The sequence below is a fragment of the Botryllus schlosseri genome, chromosome 16 (genome assembly GCF_051294905.1).
Source record: "Botryllus schlosseri isolate E-star chromosome 16, Bs_hap1, whole genome shotgun sequence".
Classification (NCBI taxonomy): Eukaryota; Metazoa; Chordata; class Ascidiacea; order Stolidobranchia; family Styelidae; genus Botryllus; species Botryllus schlosseri.
This window is the reverse complement of record NC_137251.1, coordinates 21,163,888-21,189,232: the sequence shown is the minus strand read 5'-3', so window position 1 is coordinate 21,189,232 and position 25,345 is coordinate 21,163,888. Positions and strand designations below refer to the sequence as shown.

At 37.9% G+C, this 25,345-nt stretch overlaps 3 protein-coding genes and 1 long non-coding RNA gene across 4 annotated transcripts in view; 2 read left to right on the top strand and 2 right to left on the bottom strand.

Moving 5' to 3' along the window:
* Positions 1-25,345, bottom strand: part of LOC145458778 (uncharacterized) — a 264,884-nt gene that overhangs the window by 33,940 nt on the left and 205,599 nt on the right. The window lies entirely within an intron of this gene.
* Positions 1-25,345, top strand: part of LOC145459414 (uncharacterized) — a 229,606-nt gene that overhangs the window by 3,347 nt on the left and 200,914 nt on the right. The gene's annotated exons all lie outside the window — the stretch shown is intronic.
* The window catches only part of LOC145459361 (calreticulin-like), a 283,057-nt gene that overhangs the window by 185,696 nt on the left and 72,016 nt on the right, over positions 1-25,345 (bottom strand). The window lies entirely within an intron of this gene.
* On the top strand, positions 4,506-8,085 carry LOC145459371 (uncharacterized). Its single transcript, XM_080338027.1, has 5 exons — positions 4,506-4,707; positions 6,701-6,904; positions 6,968-7,103; positions 7,166-7,352; positions 7,603-8,085. Exons 1-5 carry the CDS (start codon positions 4,609-4,611, stop codon positions 7,781-7,783), a joined length of 807 nt encoding a protein of 268 aa, XP_080194153.1. The 5' UTR covers positions 4,506-4,608; the 3' UTR covers positions 7,784-8,085.

The window sequence follows — 25,345 nt, the reverse complement described above, 5'->3', positions numbered from 1 at the left end:
GTACGTAGGCATGTTTCATTTGTTTTATGATTAGTATGCTTGATTATTTTGCTTGATTTGGCTATTGTATCATCGGTCCCCACCCTACGAATTTTATACGTGAATCGAAAAAAATTCCACTCAAGGAAAGTACTGCAAAAATAATAGGTGCCATTATATAGCCTGATACAAGCCCTACACTTCACAATAAAAATGATTGCTGGTTTGTTCGTGTTGAAGGTTACAAAGAAAAATGTATATGTCGATATAAATTTACTTTACACCCCCCAAAACAAAAAACATCTGTGAGAGACCCCATAGCTCGCGCACGTCGAATTTTTTTGTATGTGAGGAAAGATTTTGCCAGCAAGCAGTTGTAGACAAGTTCACGGATTGTAATCATGGAATGATCATAAAGAATTTTCAAAGTATTTTCGGTCCCAGTGATCCATCGGTACCACATCTCCCCTACAACTCGGTTAGGTAAACGATACAGTCACAAGTCGGATGTGATCTCGATTTACAGATGACAGCTTGATGATGTATAGCTCAACCACTCCAGTGTGTGTGTTTATTGCAAAGTATTTGACACAAACAAAATATTGAACGAAGGCCCACCGCTTGGTTTCATTACAAGGTGAGTGAAAATTGTTTTCTGTTGGTCAGGTATGATTTGCATTTAGAAAAACGCTCTACGCCGATTAAGCGACGCTGTTTAATATCATAATCCGATGACTGAGTGAAATTTCCTTATGGTTTGATTTAGCTAGTTAATTACCGGCGATTCAATCACATACAAGTAAGATCTTTTACGGGATGAGTATTGTGACAACATATACTTTGACGAATGACAATGGGGAGAAATTTCCGATTTCTTTGGTCGTGAGAGTTCTACAAATATTTCCGGCATACATTTAGCAAGCAACCTACAATATTCTTTTGTTATGGTAATGACTTTCGCAAGTTTGGTTTTATGATTACAATTACTTATTTAAATGATAATTTATGATCACTACTTTGAGTAACAATACAAACACATTTTGTAGATTTCAGTGTAGCGCCTATTGCGATTTTGTTAATGTTATGAGTTTTGTGTATTACTCAAGTCTAGTAGAATAGGATGCGTCCAGTAAAGATATTCCAAACGAAATTGTTGTGTCATCTTTAGTCTTGGTTACTGGAAACAACTACATTTGTAAAAATATTTTCTGATATCAGTAATACACAGAGTGATTTGTACCAACACGGAATATCTTTCAAACCAAGAACATTTCAGACAAGTATAGTTTTACAAATCAATATGTTGATAACCACGGTGGTGAAAAGTTTGTTGCTGTCATAATAACCTTTACCGCAACACCGGGTCTAATTACCGCGAATAATTTAATAATCAAGTGTTATGAGTTTTGTGTATTACTCAAGTCTAGTAGAATAGGATGCGTCCAGTAAAGATATTCCAAACGAAATTGTTGTGTCATCTTTAGTCTTGGTTACTGGAAACAACTACATTTGTAAAAATATTTTCTGATATCCGTAATACACAGAGTGATTTGTACCAACACGGAATATCTTTCAAACCAAGAACATTTCAGACAAGTATAGTTTTACAAATCAATATGTTGATAACCACGGTGGTGAAAAGTTTGTTGCCGTCATAATAACCTTTACCGCAACACCGAGTCTAATTAACGCGAATAATTTAATAATCAAGTCATGATCAACTATTACATATGTCAAATCCATGTGTCAATCCTTATGTTTACAGCATGATAACTTTCAATGTAATACCGGTGTTCGATCGTAAGAAATGAATTCTTAACTACGTTGGTCAGACATTCAAATATCATATACTCAAAACATATGTTAATCTCAAGTCGCCGACACCGAGAAGTAATTACTTTTGTCTTACAAAATATACCACATAGTAATTTTTTTTGTCTTGCAGAGTAGTAACGACTTTTACAGTTGAATAAAAATACGAGTTGGTGGACTATGAATACAACCGAACTTGCTATGGATTTTGGATTGTGGTGATTACTCGCGTAGTAGTCTTGTCTACTTTTCATAAGGATACTTTTTGCTTTGGTTGGGTAAGTTACAAACGGATTGACTTGACAAGGTTTTTTGTATTTTACTCTTTTGTTTATGGGAAGATGTTAAAATGTTGAGACGTAATACTATTTCCGTTCACTCGATTACAACAAAAAAAAAATAACCTGATAGTTTGTTCAAGGTTTCGACAAATAGATTGAAATATTCCGATTTAACTCATCGCGTTGCAAGTCGATCGCGGTATGCACAAGTGGTTGTCAAGTTACAAATATTTACAACAGGTGCTATTTCATTGATTGATTCTATTGTGTGTAGTAACACATTGAAATATCGCGATAGTATTTACTGAAACTCTATTTGATAAACGGAAAACTCAGTCGTGAATAGAGTTGTAAGTTTCAAGGATTGTTTCAAAGTATGATCTTGAAATGTGACTGGATCAAAGTTGGTAGTCATGTTTGTCAAAGTCCAAATATTTCATTTTGGATTATCTGGATTTACCTTTAGTACATCCCGCGAATGGATTCCGATGCGGTACTATAACATTTTTGATAATAATGACTCAAGGATTTTCAATCAACAATACTGGAATTTTTTGGTAATGTTAGAGTTGCCAAATGATTAGTTGCGTGTTTTTGTTAAGTGTTTGATTTCAAGTTAATAAAGACAATAACTGTGTAATGCACATACTTGTGATTCTTGATTCTTGTAGAGTTATAGTTGGTATTGATTCTATAAGTGTGAAAACAGTGGCGCGGAATGTGCGAATAATTCGATGCGGCTGAAAGTCGGCGTCAGTAATATTCGGGTTACGTTCGATTCAACATAAACGCGTTAAGGGATTTGTCAAAGGATTAGAGTTGTACCGATTTAAAACATTCAGATACGAATCGACTTGATTTGTGTAGTGAGTTTCATTTCAAGTTGATAAACTAACACATTGATTGAATATTTTCATGGATCTTATCACGCAACTAAAGTCAGCCACTATTCTGGAGGCGTGAAACATAGCGATCGCGGGCGAGTGACAAATTGTTGGTTTTCGAATCACCGTCTGCGACGGCTCTGTGACAAACTTATTACCGAAATATTACCTTGTGAGCGGGTATGAGGGATTGGTATATGTCTGAAGCATTATCCGGTGAGTGGTCGTTGGATTTTAAAATTATATCACACCCTTTTGAATAAGCGTTCACTTCACAAAGGATTAGGGTTAGAGCGGAAATAAGTGACAATTTGTCGCTATTCAAGTTACCGACACTGGCGGTCAGTTATTCGTTACTTAATAAATCTTACGAGTGAAATCAAGTTCCGTACCAAACTATCAAAATATTACCTTGTGAGCGATTGGTATGTATGTAACATCAAGTCACGAATGATGGTTATATCTGGGACATTATCTTGTGAGTGATCGTAGCATTTTACAAATATTTCACACCTTTTTTTGAAGTGTTAGTTTGTGTGCACGGTTATTGTTGGTGTTGGAATCGCCGTCTACGCCGGCTCTGTGACAAAATAATTACCAAAATATAATTCTGCGAGTGATGCTCACGAATATTTCACCGCGTGAGCGATCGATATGCCTGTAACACCAAGTCGCGAAAGATGGTTATGTCCGAGGCATTATCTTGTCAGCGATCGCGGGGTTTTGCAAACTATTTCACACATTTTTGAAGTGTTAGTTTGTGAACGCGGTTATTGTTGATATTCGAATCGCCGTCTACGCCGGCTCTGTGGTAAACTAATTACCAAAATATTACCTTGGAAGTGACTCCTAGATTTAGCAAACTATTTCGCACTGAATGGAATAGTGTAATATTCGATAGTAGCACGCGATTGGCCGTGAAACAATTCAGCGCGCAGGTCATTCGAAATATAGGTCGCACGCACTGCTTAATCCTCACAACAAGCCACGTTTCCGTTTGTGCGGTTAATTGTTGGTGACTCGTACTTATTCAACACCGCACGAGAGATGACTGAAAGTACGAATCACGACCGCACCCATAAGAACACATGGTGAATCACCACAGATCCCGTAAGAATACACGACAGGCGAATCACCACCACCGCCTATAGCAAAAAAGGCGAGTCACCACCCCGGGTTTTCAGGCACCTCACCGCTGCAGCCTATACCCGAAAAGGCGAATCACGACCGCACCCATAAGAACACATGGCGAATCGCGGCCCAGAGGGGGGTCTAAAAAGGCGAATCGCCACCCTGGGTTTCCAGGCGAATCGCCACCCCGCCCATAAGAACCAATGGCCGTTCGCGACCGATCTACATAACTACTCATATCAGTATCAGTTTATTATTATTTTCATCATTTCAAAACACCACAAAAACTGCGATACAATGAAAAGATAAGAAGGTGACGAAACGACTTGGAGTAGTATAATTAGCTTTTCATTTAGGCGAGATTGAACAACTTTGTAGCAGACGTATCTAAGTAGTGGAACTATAGGCTACTTATATAGTGAGAGGATATTTTTCTTCAGCTGAATACTCATTTATTCACCAGATACACAGAATGGCACGCTGACGGCACATTTAAAACAGTGCCAAATCTATTCCGCCAGATGTACACGATTCATTTTACAAAAGGCCATGAAACGTTTCCTGGGATTTACGCGCTCTTGACGCATAAAGACGTCAATATGTACAAAGATTTACTGCAGGTAGTGGTTTAACAAAGATTTCTTTTCGATGGGTTTATACAAATCTCTAGGCCAGAGATGCCACTCCTAGTGATTTTACACTACATTTCTTGGATTTTGACTTGACCTAGTGTTCTAGTGTATTTTATTTTATCAAAATTCTGCAAATCTAGTGTTTTTTCATGAAAAAATACATTCAAATAAAGATGTTATTTTGATGTGCTTTACATAATCTACTTTAAGGAATAATAATTATTATCCGTCTACACTTTGTCATTTAGCAAAAGAACAAACCCCATAGTTAAATTGCCTTGCTGCCCATCATTTTTATCAGTAGCAGAGTGAATTGAAAAATGACCTGACGTCATAACGCTAAAGTCTGATTTTGCATGGGATATTCTTGCTTGCCCATAGTGATTTGACTTCAACTGTTTTCATTTAATAAAATGTTCCAGTATTCGCTTTATTTGATCCTTTGACGATGGAAAAGCTAGAAAACCACCCATTATAGTCCTTATTATGTGAGTGTATGACGCTACACCACTTTTTATATATCCTTCACTCGGATTGGATCGAATTTGATGGATATTATGCTCGCGAGAATCTGTTTTAGTATAGAGCCGAAAAAAATTGCTATTGGGAAATAAATAATTATGATCAATATTGTCTGAAGTGAAAAGGATTTCAGAAAACATGCTGAATTTGTCATTTGTTAAGTCTTCTCATAATTTCATTGGTGTTATAATAAAAGCATCCCCTCATATTTTATGTTTTGTGCAATAGATTTGACCTAAATTTCAAAACTTGTTGATCGTAAGAGTCTATTGAAACCTTTTAGTTGAAAACTAGTCGTGTAGAAGATGCCTAAAAGTGACGTGCAATGGGGCAATATTCTATTAGGCCTACGTAACAAAACTCGCGCGCGTACTAAAAGCGTTAAATAAAGCCATATATATTCACATATGATTGCTTTACGCAGTTGCAAATTACACACATAGTTAGATGAGGTCCAGCACTTCAGCAATGATCATTATTACGGAGTTTGGTCTTGCGTAAAGTACCAGGGACTAGTGCTAACACTGCACAGATAGGTATGTGACTCACGGAAGTAATAACTGCGCCCGACCTTGTAATAACAGCTTGTAATAACAAACAGTTGTATCATAAGTTTGGGATGTGATACGAAGTTACTGTTGACTTCAATGAATAGCTGTATCACTTATATGGATTATAAGTCGCGCGGAAGATGTTTCAAATTGATATGAAATGCAGCAATACTATATTACGTAAGAGAACTAGCAGTTTCAAATAGACATAATATATTTACTTGCGATGGCCCTATGCAGCTGGAAATTACACATATAGTTGGTTGTGTACGATCAATATGATCTATAAGACCAATAACATGGAGTTTCGTCTCATGTGAGGCAGAATAAACGTCCGCAGGAAATACCAACTATACTCGAATTACAATGCGCACTGCCTTACGCGATGCCTTTGCCGAAATGGCGTAAATTACGCCAGCCGCTAGTCATGCTTATCACAACAACTTTCCTATATTGGTGAGCTCGACTGCGTACAGCCGTGTAGCTATCAAACCGAGTAAAGTCTTGTTCTAATGCTGAAATTAATGTAGCCAACACCGTAATCGGCCAGATTCGGTTTTCATGATACAATATCAAATCAAGGCAACTCCCGTACGCCTGCTAGATTTGACATTTCACATCGATGCATTCTTTACCTAAATTTCATTGAATTAAAAAAATTGATTAGTTGAATAATCACAATTTGCACATGTGGTATTGTTGCTTTTTCTGGTATTCATACAGTTTTTTTCTGACAACAATGGTCATTTACACTAGGCCGCATACAGAACGCTAACGTGAACCTCGCGTTCACACCATCCGTAGCTTATATAGTGGTAGGCCTACATTTAGAAGTTTGCTCTACTCTACAATCTCTACATAATCAACTATATAAGGCGAATATCAAATAATGATGCATTTAATAACAGGTGCTAAAACAAAAAAGGCCTTCATTGCAGCCCACAACCCTTATGCACGACTTTGAATTGGCAGCCATTCGGGCATTCTCTGATGAATTTCCGAGTGTGAAAATTACGGGGTGCCTGTTTCATCTCAGCCAAAGTGTACAAAGAAAGGTGCAGGAGTTAGGATTGAAAACTCAATATCTATCTGATCGCGACTTCTCCATTCAGGCAAGCCTTTGTATAGCCAATGACGTTATCGCCAAGTGATAATGACTTTAGGTTTTGTTACAGGTAAAGTCCTTGACGGCCCTGGCTTTTGTGCCGGAGTCAGACGTAGAACGTTGCTTTGGTATATTGACTTCCTCTGGCAATGGCTGGCCAAGTATTGCCGACGAATTGGCTAATTATTTTCGAGATACATATATAGGTAGGCTGTAGCACAATTCTATCGATATAGGCCTATTTCAATCATTATCTTTTCTGCGTTAGGTGGCACAAACCATCAACAAGGCAGTGTCAGGCGGGCACTATTCCCACCCAGCGTGTGGAACGTGCGGCGACGTACCATCGATGAGATGCACCGAACGAACAACTCCGTTGAAGGGTGGCATCGTGGCTTCGGCATACTGGTTGGGGGATGCCACGTGAACATTTGGAGTTTTTTAGAATGTATTAAGTAAGTTTTTTATTGCATGCTGCTGTAGATCAGCGGTCCTCAAACTTTTTTAGACACGCCCCCTTGATGATAGTGAAAAATTCCGCGCGCCCCTTATCGTCATATCCGAAAAAAAATATTAAAAAGAGCAATCAGTTTTAATCACATGATTAGCATTCTCCCGGATCAGCTATAACTTTATTACCTCCGCCCTAAGATTCAGGCATATTATACATGGCATACTAATTACAAACATGGCATATTTTTGAAGGAAGGATGTCATACAAAAGCAGGTGGACTTAATTCAAACTTTCTCTGGCCATGGACCGCCTACAAGAAAGAAGAAATACGTTACACTGAGCGAAAATTTGAAGCGACTCTGTGAGGAAACATGGACGAATGACACCATGCCAGAAACTTTTCTGAAGAGAGTGGCACATAATCTTAACTGAGTAAATATATAATGGCGATCAAGACAGATTTAGCGTAACGCCGTGTCTATTGAAACTGAAATCACCAGCTTTCGGAGCCCTGCTCGTACCTGAGGTTTCTGACGACGGAGCAGAGCTCTGCAAGCTTTCGAATTTTAGGTTTCAATAGACCTAAGTGATGCTAAATCTATGGCAATCACTATTACATATTTACGATCTGAATCTCTCGTGTAAAGTCAATTAGAGTGTCTTTCACTTCGTTTGTTTCGTTGTATTTATATGTCAGTCATGCCATATAAATAATAAACTTCAGGTCTACTGAACGAATGATTGTTTTCCAAAGTGTAGACTAGATTTGTTGGGGGATAGTGTACATCCGAAATTCCTCAGTCTCTTATTTCTGCAAGCCCTAGAAGTAACGAGTAGGCAAGGAGAGGCGAGAAAATATAGCACGAATCCTATATCACCTTTGCATACGAGCAGTCAGAGTTGGGGATAGTACATGCAGTGTGATGAGTGTGGAATATAAGATCATAATCTATCTCAGGGCTCGGCAACTGTTCGTATGCTGCAGCGCGCCAAACATTTTTAATTTTGTCATATTTATCGTTTCAACCCAGGAATCCCACCAACCGCCTATCTGCTGCTGACAATGGCATCGGTTACGCCCGTGCTTCTTACAGTAATGGTAGCGAAGGGTAAAAAAGTTGGTCGCTACTGCATTACACGTACGTAATATGGTACGTAATCTGTACGTAATGTGGTTATGGTCTATGGTTACTTTGGTCGTCTCCGAATCCATGGAGACAAAAGCGCACAATAGGCCTTTTGCAGGACTTCGATCACGTGACTAGATACGCATAGCAACAACAAATTGGTTAGCAAGCTACTTTCTCGCGCACCTGCTTCAGTGCTAAATATCGCATAGTGTACTGTTGATTTCTGGTTGTAAACGTTTCGGAAATTTGTTGAAGAAGTCATCAGAGATTCACCTATGCTAGATGTCAATCATGTACAAAGCATTTCGAATGAAATCGTCAGAATTACGCAGAAATCCATCGGTAACGTAGTCGTATCACGGTACTCAACTCTGATCATATGTACTTAAATTTATGCATTTGAAGTGAAGCGATTGGCTTATATTCTGGTAAGAGTATTTGTTAGTTCAAGCAGTACTATTTGTCTGTTGTGGAGCCTGATTTTGGATGGAATATATGGCTGAAGCAGCCGGGACCCTCTAGGATCAGGATATACTGTCTGCTGGTTTGGGTGTGGGGTGCTGCTGTAAAACAAATGTCGCTGAACATATCGGAAGTATCTTTTGGGAGAACCTGCCGTCAAGACTAAGCAAATCAGTGCACTTTATTGTTCCCTTATACAATGCCAATTTTATTACCACTACTTCGCAACTGCGATTGAAGTGGATTTGACAAATCACACTCGATTTTGATAAATAGTTGATGTCACATATGTGCGATATTTAGCGAACTAAGGGAAGTAACTATCATATAACTCTTAGAGCAGCTCAAACGCAGTGACAAGATCGGTCATCCTATACCCAGACGTGGTCAACGTGGTCATTGTTGGGAACCGAGTAGAAGCAATGCCTTAATTTATACTCCAGTACAAGTAGCACTAATTACTTCCAGGACAATACTTCAAGTGGAAGTAGAAATGAATTTCTGAAAAGCGGTCAAGAAATTCGTTACATGAAGTAGATTTGGTTGAGGGTCACTTAGTTTTAGAAATTGATGCCATGTGACAACTGTAAACATTGCATGTTGCATCTTCTTGATCAACGCAAAAGGGTGATGACACCACAAATAAGTGCAATTTTCAGAAATTAATTTAGTTACCGTGGTACTGGGGCTATTTTGCCCAGTTGTTATGACAACCTCACGCTTGAAGGGGATGCAATCATGCGCCAAAGCTACCTTCTAGTTGACAAAATCCCAAACCTGACAAAAAAGTACTACCTAAAAAGTGTCAAGTAGAAGTGGAAGTAGCCTAAACTCATAATGACGCTAGTACTCAGGTAAAATAGTACTTCGTTGCTGACCCCCTCTGTGTATTGGCTCATCCAACTCAGAAACATCCTCTAAAGACGACTAACATTGTTTCTTTCGCATTGACTCCGTAATATTCTGAACTTATGATATTCTTTGATTCATTGAATTTACAAATAAACTTGCAAAGAAGATCGATTTATTAATTTTTGTGCATTCGATACTCAGAGCATAAGAAATAGTTGAAGAAAAATGGATGTTAACCTTATCAAGTTCAATAACTGCCGAGACTGTTATGCCTATGTATTTTCCTCTACCTTCATAGCCACTTGTCTAGACATATTCATAGCATCCACGGAAGCTTGTCTTGCTGTACACGCTTGTCTTGCTGTACACAAATGAAATATCATTTTCAAAGCAGACATCAACATCGGGAAAGAAGTTCAGGACAGTTAGTCAGTGCTCAGATCATCTGCTGACATTTTCTGTTGGCATGAAACCACGCTGCCTTCCACCGCATAACCAAATTTTATGTGGTGATAATAATTGGCTCCAGGTTGAATTCTTGACGAGGGCATCATCAATTTCTTAGTTGCCTATGTTCGGCTCTCTTGGGATAATCCATCAGATCATTATTCCGTATGCATGTGGTATAGCCATATGTCTTGAAACTCAAGATATTTGCACTGTGCCATAGAGTGAAGTAATCCAATCCAGGCAATCAATCAAGTAATCCAGGCCCGGGACAGTTTGTTTCACCCTCAATTGGAGCTGATGATCATTTTCCTTCGGGTAGTGGCACTTGGCAGCATGACAGAATGATCAATAACTTGTAATATAGGTGTAGAGGTCTAAACATTTTGAATTGTTCAACTGAGAAGTCATACAATAGCTTAGGATATTTAATATATATATGGTATGTAGCACATTGCATGAATTCATAACACATCAACGTACTGGCACTGGCAGTCATTGTCTCTTAGGCTTAAAAATAGCAGTATCCTATATTGCAATCGATATCAATCATCAAAATGCTGCAATGATTACCAACTACCGCTACAATACAACTATAGTATACTATCCACACCTAACTTAATGCTGCAATAAATATCACGCAGTCAATGTCCTGCAATGTCGAATTTTGTGTCATAAAATCATAGTTGACTACCAAATAACGGCTACAATGTCGATCATTTTGACGCAAGGAGTTTACATAGTTCATGAATCAAAGACATCCATCATATTTGAATCCTTGCGCATCTCCATGACACTTGCGAACGTTTACAGCCCGAAAACAATAATATACTGTATCCGAAATACGGCTACGTTAACGACGGATTTCTGCGTAATTCTGACGATATCATTCTATGTGCTTTGTACAGGATTGACATCTAGCATACGTAAATCTCTGATGACTTCTTCAACAAATTTCCGAAACGTTTACAACCAGAAATCAACAGTACACTATGCGATATTTAGCACTGAAGCAGGTGCGCGAGAAAGTAGCTTGCTAACCAATTTGTTGTTGCTATGAGTATCTAGTCACCTGATCGAACAACTAGCCTACCATATGATCAGGACTGAATACAAGAAAACGCATTGCTCTATCAAGTATGCCGGACCCCAATTGTGGAACAGCATCTCGCCGGCTATCCGACAGTCGTCGAGCATGTCCGCATTCAAGTCGAAATACAAGCAATTTCTTCTAAATCCATACTAGCCAGTCTTCAGGATGACCGGACCACGACCTAACATCGACCGCGCCCTCCGCCACATGCCACCCCATTTTGTCGCTTGCGTCTTATATTCTCTGCATTACTTTTCATTCAGTGTGCATGCCTCTTATTTACTTCGCCTAGGCTAAGGTGGGTGTCTGATCTTAATGGCTACTCCAAGTTGTTTCGACACCTTCCTATCTTTTCATCGTATCGCAGTCTTGTGATGTTTTGAAACGATGAAAATATTAATAAACCTGACTGGACTGTTCGGTACCATAGTCATACAGTGTCAGTTCCATCAAATATGTTACGATGATATGGTAATATACATTCTCGGTAACGTCCATTCTTGGCAAAGTCCGTTCTCGGTAATGTCCATTTTCGGTAATGTCCATTCTCGGTAATGTCCGTTCTCGGTAATAGCATTCTCGGTAATGTCCATTCTTGGTAATAGCATTCTCGCTAATGTCCATTCTCGGTATTGTCCATTCTCGGTAATGTCCATTCTCGGTATTCTCCGTTCTCGGTAATGTCCATTCTCGGTAATGTCATTCTCGGTAATGCCCGTTCTCGGTAATAGCATTCTCGGTAATGTCATTCTCGGTAATGTCCATTCTCGGTATTGTTCATTCTCGGTAATGTCCATTCTCGGTATTGTCCATTCTCGGTAATGTCAATTCTCGGTATTGTCCATTCTCGGTAATGTCCATTCTCGGTATTGTCCGTTCTCGGTAATGTCCATTCTCGGTAATAGCATTCTCGGTAATGTCCATCTCGGTAATAGCATTCTCGGTAATAGTAGGGAACCCTTTTTGAGAAATCGATATTTTTTATGTATGAATTATTCATTTATTTTATTTTATCGTCGTAAGTAGAATACTTTGAATTACGCAGATTTAGAATATTCTCGGCGAAATGTGCCTCACTCTGAGGGAGTACCCGACTGAAAGACAAAATCTGCTCTGGAACTGGAGCTTGAATAACATTTTACGGTACAAGAGAGAAAGAATTACTTCCGTATTTTAGCCAATAGGATGAACTTTTTTACTGCAAAGACATCGAAGGGCTTTTGATGAAAATGGAAGTCCCACAATATAGACATCAAAAGTGGCGCTTATTCATAGACAGTTCGAAAATAAGTTTGAAATGTGTATTGGTTCGTAATTGTAGCCCATATTCCTCTCCAAATTGGTCACTCAACAAAACTAAAAGAAGAGTACAACTGTATTAAAACGGTATTACAGAAATTGGATCATGACTTTCACCAATCTGTGTTATCTGTGTAGACTTGAAAATGGTAAATTTGTTGCTCGGCCAGCAAAGCGATTATATAAAAGTAGTATATAGGATCGCTCTGGGTGTGCCTGGGGTTCTTATGGGCCCGCTCGCACATCGTATTGAAAACTCGTGTTGGCACATCGTACTTTTAGACCCCCCTATCGCTCGCACATCGTAATGTGTTCTTATGGGTGCGCTCGCACATCGTACTTTCAAGTATAGGCTGCGGCGGTGACTCGTATTGAAAACTCGTGTTGGCATATCGTACTTTCGGGTGTAGGCATCTCTCGCACATCGTACTTTCGCATGTCGTACTTTCGCGTATAGGCTGTGTTGGTGATTCGCTCTGTGTTCTTATGGTTGCGTCGGCATATCGTACTTTCGGGTGTAGGCATCTCTCGCACATCGTACTTTCGCATGCCGTACTTTCGCGTATAGATTGTGTTGGTGATTCGTCATGTGTTCTTATGGGTGCGGTCGTGATTGGTACTTTCAGGCATCTCTCGCGCGGTGTTGAATATGTACGAGTCACCAACAATAACCGCACAAACGGAAACGTGGCTTGCAAGAGGATTAAGCAGTGCGACCTATATTTCGAATGACCTGCGCGCTGAATTGTTTCCGTGCAGTCGTGTGCTATTATCGATTATTACACTAATCCAGTCAGTGCGAAATAGTTTGCTAAATCTTGGAATCACTTCCAAGGTAATATTTTGGTAATTAGTTTACCGCAGAGCCGGCGTAGACGGCGATTCGAATATCAACAATAACCGCGTTCACAAACTAACACTTCAAAAAGGTGTGAAATAGATTGCAAATCCCGCGATCGCCGACAAGATAATGTCTCGAACATAACCATCTTTAGCGACTTGGCGTTACAGACATACCGATCACTCACAAGGTAAAATTCCCGCAGTAAGTTTGTCACAGAGCCGGCGCAGACGGTGATTCGTAAACCAACAATTTGACACTTTCTGGTGGTCGCTATATGTTTGACACTTCGGAACGCGGTTGACTTTAGTTGTATGATAAGAATCATGCGAAAATACAAGTAATGTGTCAATTTGTCAACTTGAAATGAAACTTACTACACAGCTCAAGTTGATTCGTATCTGAATGTGTTAATTCGGTACAATTCTAATTATTTTAGAAATCTTTTCGTGATCTTTTGATTCGACCGTAACCTGAATATTACTGACACCGACTTTTAGCCACATCGAATTATTCGCACATTCCACGCCGCTGTTTTCACACTTATAGAATCAATACCAACTATAATTCTGCAAGAATCAAGAATCACAAGTATGTTCATTATACAGTTATTGTCTTTATTAACTTGAAATCAAACTCTTAACAAAAACACACATCTTATCACTCGTCAACTCTATCATGAAAAGCCTCGAGTCCTTATTATCAAAAAATGTTATAGCGCGGTGTCGGAATCCATTCGCGGGATGTACTAAAGGTAAATCCAGATAATCCAAAATGAAATATTTGGACTTTGACATAATCTGAATTGAAATAGGATTGACAAACATGACTACCAACTTTGATCCAGTCACATTTCAAGATCATACTTTGAAACAATCCTTGAAACTTACAACTCTATTCACGATCCTGCTTTCCGTTTGTCAAAGAGATATTTTAACATCGTACCATACTCAAAAGAATTATTCACAACATTAACAAGTGTTTAAAATCTAGTTCTCACTCACTTGGCTATATCACTACAACTCGCAAACTTGAATTAATTCATCCTTGTGGTATTCGCATGACCGATAATTTTTATTCAACTGTAAAAGTCGTTACTAATCTATAACACAAAGTAATCACTACTCGAGAAATCTAGTTTTCACTTACTTGATTATATCACTACAACTCATAAATTTGAATTAATTCATCCTGGTTGTACTCGTATGATCGGTCTTTTTTTATTCGATTGTAAAGGTCGTTACTATTCTGAAGACAAAGTATTTACTAATCGGTGCATATACGATTTGACTTGAGCATATTATATTTTGAGTATACGAGATTTGAATGTCTGGACAATAACTGAGAAATAATTTATCACAATTAAATCCGTAAAAGATATTTGAATGTCAGCATCTCTTTACGGTTATAGTTACAACCACATTACCTAATTTACTCGACCAACTCGTCATGATCATTCCCGAAATCAACACAAACATGACTACTGACTTGAGTCAACCACAAAACAGCATCAAGTTTTAAATCCGCTTGTATCTTACGGCTTATTTGAATGCGGGTTATGTTTTGTTGTAATTGAGTGTACGGAAATAGTATTACGTCTCGACATCTCACCATCTTACCATACTCAAAGAGTCAACCACGAAAACATTGTCAAGTAAATCCGTTTGTAACTTACCCAACCAACTCAAACAGTATCAGTATGAAAAACAGCCAAACATACACGAATCCATACAATCAGTAAAACCTAAAATCCATAACAAGCTTGGTTGTATTCATATCACTACACATCTATTTTTATTCAGCTTGAAAAGTCGTTACTATTCTGTAAGATAGAGGAATTACTACGCGGTATATTCTGCAAGACAAACTAATTACTACTCGGTATATTTTGTAAGACAAAAGTAATTACTTCTCAGTGTCGGCGACTTGAGATTAACATAATATGTTTGAGTATACAAGATTTGAAAGTCCGACCAACGTAGTTGAGAATTCATTTCTTACAATCGAACGATGGTGTTATATTCAAAGTTATCATGCTGTGAACATAAGGATTGACACATTGATTTGACATATGAGATTTGTAATAGTTGATCATTACTTTATTATTAAATTATTTGCGTTAATTAGACCCGGAGTTGTGGTAAATGTTATGACAGAAACAGACTTTTCAGTACCAATGTTATTAACATATTAAGCTGTAAAACTATGTGTGTCTGAAATGTTCTTGATAGGAAAAATTACTCCACCTCGGTAAAAATCACTCTGCGTATCGCGGATATCAGAAAATATTTCCAGTAACCAAGACTAAAGATGAAACGACAATATCGGTATTATTACATTCAACAATCAGTACAATTATTAAAATCTATCGTTTGCGATAAACAGCACTAAAGATGTAATAATTCCAGTATTCATACATTGAACATCCGACACAAAATGCTTTATTATCCCGATTCCCAACGGGTAATTGAAACGACTAAGTGTAGAATCAGTATATCAAAAAATCGTTACTATTGAATCCAACGATTTATTGTCGGAATTTGTGACAGAGAATTGAAACATATGCACTTTACAGAGTGTGAAAATATAACTTTGAGTATCGAGTACCGTTCGAAGCTAGCGATCAATTCTTAATCATTTCAGTAACTCCCCATTGTGCGTGCTAAATGTAAAATACCGCGAGGTTATACACTCTAAGACTTTGATTATTGCAAAAGTAAATTGTGATATGTTTGTTAGATGCATCCAATTCAACTAGAAGTGTCTAGTGCCCAACACTCGTAATATCGAAAAAAGTACTTGCCACACTGTTATTTGCTGAACGTGTTTTGCATTGTTGTTCATTTCTAGTATTGATTGAAATCATTCTCGAGCCCTCAAATAATAATTCCCGACATGAAACCAAGCCGCTGAAAGTCGTTACCATCACGAAGAAACAATGTGTACGATGTTTGTCAAATGTGTCCTACCTGACCAACAGAAAACAATTTTCACTCACTCGAAATGAAACCAATGTGATGGCCTCCATTCGATATTTTGTTTGTGTCAAATGAACACATTTGCGTGGTTGAGCTTTAGATCCTCAAGCTGTTATTTGTAAATCAATTTTTCAGTAAACTTGTAAATGTATCGTTTAACTAACCGACATTTAGTGATTGGGGAACATACCACTCTGAAATACTGCATTGATCTTAATTTCCATCATCGTGATAATCGAAGTACATTTCGTTCGAATTCGTAACAACCGGTGTTTCTACGACACGATAAATTTTTGACAAGTTATGCTTAGAAGATTGGTTGCATATCGCGAAAAAAATAATATGCCTCTCATATTGATACTGTTACTCCATTGATCGATATTTTCAAACGAGTAAAATTTATTACTTGAGTTTCTCCGCTTAATGTAAATGAAAACTCAGCCGTCTTTTAACATCACAAAGACATTGATAAAAAGTAGGCAATCAAACACAACACTTTGTACGACACTAATTATTGTTCCACACATCTCATTTCATACTAAGTGTATACGAAAGATATTCACGACACATGAAAATATTCCCATGCTACAAACCTGTACACTGATTGGTGGTGCTTTCAAACTGTTTCGATATCACAAGAACTTTATTGTCTGAACGGGTGTTCATGTATCTTAATAATCAACACAGAACTAGTACTAACAGAAACATCAGAGTTGTTTACACAAAAGTTTGTATGTGTACAGTATGCGAATACCATGTGTAAGTCCAGCACGATTGCGGTATCCATCCGAGTTTAGTTAACAAAAATTTATTACAATATTACCACGTAAACTTTCGTGAAAGAAAAGCATACTCACTTCCAGAGGGTTATGTCAATACCATAGCAGTACCCCAACAAGAAAGTACATATGTTTTCTAGTCACGGTCCTTACATCTTTCACATAGATCAATCTACTTTGCTAACGAAAAGTGCTGAGTCATCACATGATTGCCCTCACAACAAAACAGCTAGAAGATATTATCATACAAAAATATTCCTAACCCTTTGAGCACCTGTGACAAATCATACAACGAATATGTTTTGTGGGTCGAATTGTTGTTCAGTGTCAAGTCTACCTGTTGAAACGTGCATTAAAACAACACAGTCACAATTCAATTGAAACCACGAATCTATTTTCATTTCCTCACAAACAGAAAAATAAATTTTATTCCGCCAAAACATGCTTGTAACCAATCGCTTTCAGTAAACACACAACACCATAAAAGTATTTACTTTCTACAACATAGACATTCCGATGTAGTCAAGAAATATTTTTATTAATCAAAATCATCGACTTCTGTTTACGGCGTTAGTGTTTGCATGTCATATATGTGGGATCCGTATTAAATTGGACACGACGCGACTGAATGTAAGGAGATAGAAGTCTATCGCATAGATTTACATGTGGTCTTCGCTACGGTTTCAAAAAACTAATCATCTCTTTTGCATTGATCGAGACCGAGCAAGTTAGTTAATGGCCATGATTGTGTTTGTCATATGCGAATGATAGGGTTACTGTCAAATCTACATACAACAACCTTCTGGCACTCATAATAGCAATTTCATTCTCTCCTTTCGTAATTGTAGACTCACGACAAGTATATTGTACAACTCGACAGCTACGTTTAACAACACCAACGACACTAAACATACGATACCCACCCAAGTAAAATTACCATTTTCATCTGGAGGTCAGTCGTTACCTGAGTAAAAATACCATTATTCTTTGGAGATTTATCGTTTAATCAGAGTAACAAAACATTTTCACTTGGGGGTCTATCGTTTCCAAGAGTAACAATCCCCCTTTCCTTTGGAAATCTATTTTTTCCTGGGTAACAAACCTTTTTCACTTGCAAATATATTTTTCCCCCCAGGTAACAAACCTTTTTCGCTTGGAAATATATTTTTTCCTTGAGCAACAGACCATTTTTACTTGGAAATATAATTTTTCCTTGAGCAACAGACCATTTTCACTTGGAAATATATTTTTTCCCTGAGCAACAAACCATTTCACTCGGCGGGTCGTCGTTTACCTGAGTAAAATATCATTTTTCTTTGGAGATCTGGCGTTTACCCATTGTAACAATACATTTTCACTTGGAAATCTGTCGTTTACCTGAGTACCAATACCGTTTTCACTTGGAAATCTATCTTTTCCCTGGGTAACAATACCCTTTTCGTTTTGAAAACTGACAACCACACCGGTCAATTTGATATTTTTTGTATATTGTTACAACGGACAGTGACAAAATATACACCAACAACGACTCCGATACATTTGTCTAATCAAATATTCACTTGCTCTGATGCACCCCATCAAAATCATTGGTTACTCACATACAATAACAATGTGATGTTGTACATCGACATGTATGTTTTCGGAATTGGTGAATAAAGGGGTTTCCGATATGTCCGTGATGTCCGGGTTTGTGTTTTGGATTTTCCAGAGTCAAAATGTCTGAATAAAACACCTCCTCGACTTTGGTAACTGGTTGATACACGGATAATGGTGTTCGCAAAACGGATGAATTTATGTTCCCCATCGCGCTGACAACATCGGGTTACTTGTGAGTTTCCTCGGGTCAGTTTACTATATTGTGTCTTTACTGGTCAATACATGTCGCTCCAGTCAGCTGAAACCGGATCACCAATATGAGAAAGTGTGGGGGCCGGATCCGGATATTCACTCATGACCCAACGACCGATATTCAAGTAAACATGTTACAGACCGTGTTTTGTCTCCATGAAAAATACCAATGCATACACCATCACATCAAGTACGTCACGATTGTTCACAAGTATTCGCGTAAACCAGGTGTACATACAATGTGTCGGTGTACAAACATCACGGAAAACAAATTCATGTTCTCAAGTCTCATCATGCGACGACTCTGTACATTCAATGTGGGCATAGATGACACACGATATGATACAATGGATAGTGCATTATGCATACCGATATATTCTCAGTCAAATATGCGAACCATACACAACCATATACCCTGATTTTCGCTGAATATCCACAACACCAACAAATCTGTACATTTCTTTTCCCTTGACCTCGATGATAGAGTTGTCATCCCAATGTACCAATCGAGTGTATGGTTCATCAGGTGTAAAATCCAAATCAAATGTCACCAAGGTATCGTTTTTCATTTTCAATATTTCCACCGCTGCATCTTGTCTGTGTCGTAAAACCACGGTGTGGGGCCAGAGGAATCTATGGAACGTTACGCGTAGTCCCATATTCACTCGTGGATATAGTCAGGTAACGACAACGTTTTCTCAATGGTCTGTGTGGGTACACCGTTTCAATACGTAGCTGGATCAACTAGACCAAAAGTTTCCAACCGCGGTTTATGTTGACCTGTAGAATTACGAGACAGCGCCCTCTTGTGGCGTGATTAACACGAAATCAGTCTTCGACTCGCAGAGATTCACCTTGGATTACATTATCAAATCGTAATCGAACTCGAGATTCACACACACACACAGAGTCCATGTTTACGATTTCAAAGCGGAGTCACTGCTCACGATGTTTATCTATAGTCGTTCTGTGGGAGTAGCGACATCTCACATATTGATCGCGTGAAAGATTGATAACGATGGTGATCGCCAAATACATTACGCCAGGTGAAACACTGCGGTCTCAGCAAAAAAGTTCGCAGGTTAGGACGAACAATACGCGGAGGGATTGAGCGAGTTACGCAACCCGATTATGTCGAAGTCTGGATCACGATACAAGTCTACCTGAGAATCCGAACAATCTTGCAAAATCAAGGTGTGAATCCGTGAAAGGGCTGTACTCGTGTGAGATTGATTTTTCACAAGTTGGGTGGAGGTCGGTTCAAACTAAGACCATGTTACGTCCAAATATGGCTGCTTGCCTGTCTCCAAGTCATCTATGCCCACATTGAATGTACAGAGTCGTCGCATGATGAGACTTGAGAACATGAATTTGTTTTCCGTGATGTTTGTACACCGACACATTGTATGTACACCTGGTTTACGCGAATACTTGTGAACAATCGTGACGTACTTGATGTGATGGTGTATGCATTGGTATTTTTCATGGAGACAAAACACGGTTTGTAACATGTTTACTTGAATATCGGTCGTTGGGTCATGAGGGAATATCCGGATCCGGCCCCCACACTTTCTCATATTGGTGATCCGGTTTCAGCTGACTGGAGCGACATGTATTGACCAGTAAAGACACAATATAGTAAACTGACCCGAAGAAACTCACAAGTAACCCGATGTTGTCAGCGCGATGGGGAACATAAATTCATCCGTTTTGCGAACACCATTATCCGTGTATCAACCAGTTACCAAAGTCGAGGAGGTGTTTTATTCAGACATTTTGGCTCTGGAAAATCCAAAGCACAAACCCGGACATCACGGACATATCGGAAACCCCTTTATTCACCAATTCCGAAAACATACATGTCGATGTACAACAGCACATTGTTATTGTATGTGAGTAACCAATGATTTTGATGGGGTGCATCAGAGCAAGTGAATATTTGATTAGACAAATGTATCGGAGTCGTTGTTGGTGTATATTTTGTCGCTGTCTGTTGTAACAATATACAAAAAATATCAAATTGACCGGTGTGGTTGTCAGTTTTCAAAACGAAAAGGGTATTGTTACCCAGGGAAAAGATGAATTTCCAAGTGAAAACGGTATTGGTACTCAGGTAAACGACAGATTTCCAAGTGAAAATGTATTGTTACAATGGGTAAACGCCAGATCTCCAAAGAAAAATGATATTTTACTCAGGTAAACGACGACCCGCCGAGTGAAATGGTTTGTTGCTCAGGGAAAAAAATATATTTCCAAGTGAAAATGGTCTGTTGCTCAAGGAAAAATTATATTTCCAAGTAAAAATGGTCTGTTGCTCAAGGAAAAAATATATTTCCAAGCGAAAAAGGTTTGTTACCTGGGGGGAAAAATATATTTGCAAGTGAAAAAGGTTTGTTACCCAGGAAAAAATAGATTTCCAAAGGAAAGGGGGATCGTTACTCTTGGAAACGATAGACTCCCAAGTGAAAATGTTTTGTTACTCTGATCAAACGATAAATCTCCAAAGAATAATGGTATTTTTACTCAGGTAACGACTGACCTCCAGGTGAAAATGGTAATTTTACTTGGGTAGGTATCGTATGTTTAGTGTCGTTGGTGTTGTTAAACGTAGCTGTCGAGTTGTACAATATACTTGTCGTGAGTCTACAATTACGGAAGGAGAGAATGAAATTGCTATTATGAGTGCCAGAAGGTTGTTGTATGTAGATTTGACAGTAACCCTATCATTCGCATATGACAAACACAATCATGGCCATTAACTAACTTGCTCGGTCTCGATCAATGCAAAAGAGATGATTAGTTTTTTGAAACCGTAGCGAAGACCACATGTAAATCTATGCGATAGACTTCTATCTCCTTACATTCAGTCGCGTCGTGTCCAATTTAATACGGATCCCACATATATGACATGCACACACTAACGCCGTAAACAGAAGTCGATGATTTTGATTAATAAAAATATTTCTTGACTACATCGGAATGTCTATGTTGTAGAAAGTAAATACTTTTATGGTGTTGTGTGTTTAATGAAAGCGATTGGTTACAAGTATGTTTTGGCGGAATAAAATTTATTTTTCTGTTTGTGAGGAAATGAAAATAGATTCGTGGTTTTAATTGAATTGTGACTGTGTTGTTTTAATGCACGTTTCAACAGGTAGACTTGACACTGAACAACAATTCGACCCACAAAACATATTCGTTGTATGATTTGTCACAGGTGCTCAAAGGGTTAGGAATATTTTTGTATGATAATATCTTCTAGCTGTTTTGTTGTGAGGGCAATCATGTGATGACTCAGCACTTTTCGTTAGCAAAGTAGATTGATCTATGTGAAAGATGTAAGGACCGTGACTAGAAAACATATGTACTTTCTTGTTGGGGTACTGCTATGGTATTGACATAACCCTCTGGAAGTGAGTATGCTTTTCTTTCACGAAAGTTTACGTGGTTCCATTGTAATAAATTTTTGTTAACTAAACTCGGATGGATACCGCAATCGTGCTGGACCTACACATGGTATTCGCATACTGTACACATACAAACTTTTGTGTAAACAACTCTGATGTTTCTGTTAGTACTAGTTCTGTGTTGATTATTAAGATACATGAACACCCGTTCAGACAATAAAGTTCTTGTGATATCGAAACAGTTTGAAAGCACCACCAATCAGTGTACAGGTTTGTAGCATGGGAATATTTTCATGTGTCGTGAATATCTTTCGCATACACTTAGTATGAAATGAGATGTGTGGAACAATAATTAGTGTCGTACAAAGTGTTGTGTTTGATTGCCTACTTTTTATCAATGTCTTTGTGATGTTAAAAGACGGCTGAGTTTTCATTTACATTAAGCGGAGAAACTCAAGTAATAAATTTTACTCGTTTGAAAATATCGATCAATGGAGTAACAGTATCAATATGAGAAGCATATTATTTTTTTCGCGATATGCAACCAATCTTCTAAGCATAACTTGTCAAAAATTTATCGTGTCGTAGAAACACCGGTTGTTACGAATTCGAACGAAATGTACTTCGATTATCACGATGATGGAAATTAAGATCAATGCAGTATTTCGGAGTGGTATGTTCCCCAATCACTAAATGTCGGTTAGTTAAACGATACATTTACAAGTTTACTGAAATCTTGATTTACAAATAACAGCTTTAGGATCTAAAGCTCAACCACGCAAATGTGTTCATTTGACACAAACAAAATATCGAATGGAGGCCATCACATCGGTTTCATTTCGAGTGAGTGAAAATTGTTTTCTGTTGGTCAGGTAGGACACATTTGACAAACATCGTACACATTGTTTCTTCGTGATGGTAACGACTTTCAGCGGCTTGGTTTCATGTCGGGAATTATTATTTGAGGGCTCGAGAATGATTTCAATCAATACTAGAAATGAACAACAATGCAAAACACGTTCAGCAAATAACAGTGTGGCAAGTACTTTTTTCGATATTACGAGTGTTGGGCACTAGACACTTCTAGTTGAATTGGATGCATCTAACAAACATATCACAATTTACTTTTGCAATAATCAAAGTCTTAGAGTGTATAACCTCGCGATATTTTACATTTAGCACGCACAATGGGGAGTTACTGAAATGATTAAGAATTGATCGCTAGCTTCGAACGGTACTCGATACTCAAAGTGATATTTTCACACTCTGTAAAGTGCATATGTTTCAATTCTCTGTCACAAATTCCGACAATAAATCGTTGGATTCAATAGTAACGATTTTTTGATATACTGATTCTACACTTAGTCGTTTTAATTACCCGTTGGGAATCGGGATAATAAAGCATTTTGTATCGGATGTTCAATGTATGAATACTGGAATTATTACATCTTTAGTGCTGTTTATCGCAAACGATAGATTTTAATAATTGTACTGATTGTTGAATGCAATAATACCGATATTGTCGTTTCATCTTTAGTCTTGGTTACTGGAAATATTTTCTGATATCCGCGATACGCAGAGTGATTTTTACCGAGGTGGAGTAATTTTTCCTATCAAGAACATTTCAGACACACATAGTTTTACAGCTTAATATGTTAATAACATTGGTACTGAAAAGTCTGTTGCTGTCATAACATTTACCACAACTCCGGGTCTAATTAACGCAAATAATTTAATAATAAAGTAATGATCAACTATTACAAATCTCATATGTCAAATCAATGTGTCAATCCTTATGTTCACAGCATGATAACTTTGAATATAACACCATCGTTCGATTGTAAGAAATGAATTCTCAACTACGTTGGTCGGACTTTCAAATCTCGTATACTCAAACATATTATGTTAATCTCAAGTCGCCGACACTGAGAAGTAATTACTTTTGTCTTACAAAATATACCGAGTAGTAATTAGTTTGTCTTGCAGAATATACCGCGTAGTAATTCCTCTATCTTACAGAATAGTAACGACTTTTCAAGCTGAATAAAAATAGATGTGTAGTGATATGAATACAACCAAGCTTGTTATGGATTTTAGGTTTTAGTGATTGTATGGATTCGTGTATGTTTGGCTGTTTTTCATACTGATACTGTTTGAGTTGGTTGGGTAAGTTACAAACGGATTTACTTGACAATGTTTTCGTGGTTGACTCTTTGAGTATGGTAAGATGGTGAGATGTCGAGACGTAATACTATTTCCGTACACTCAATTACAACAAAACATAACCCGCATTCAAATAAGCCGTAAGCCACAAGCGGATTTAAAACTTGATGCTGTTTTGTGGTTGACTCAAGTCAGTAGTCATGTTTGTGTTGATTTCGGGAATGATCATGACGAGTTGGTCGAGTAAATTAGGTAATGTGGTTGTAACTATAACCGTAAAGAGATGCTGACATTCAAATATCTTTTACGGATTTAATTGTGATAAATTATTTCTCAGTTATTGTTCAGACATTCAAATCTCGTATACTCAAAATATAATATGCTCAAGTCAAATCGTATATGCACCGATTAGTAAATACCTTGTCTTCAGAATAGTAACGACCTTTACAATCGAATAAAAAAGACCGATCATACGAGTACAACCAGGATGAATTAATTCAAATTTATGAGTTGTAGTGATATAATCAAGTAAGTGAAAACTAGATTTCTCGAGTAGTGATTACTTTGTGTTATAGATTAGTAACGACTTTTACAGTTGAATAAAAATTATCGGTCATACGAATACCACAAGGATGAGTTAATTCAAGTTTGCGAGTTGTAGTGATATAGCCAAGTAAGTGAAAACTAGATTTTAA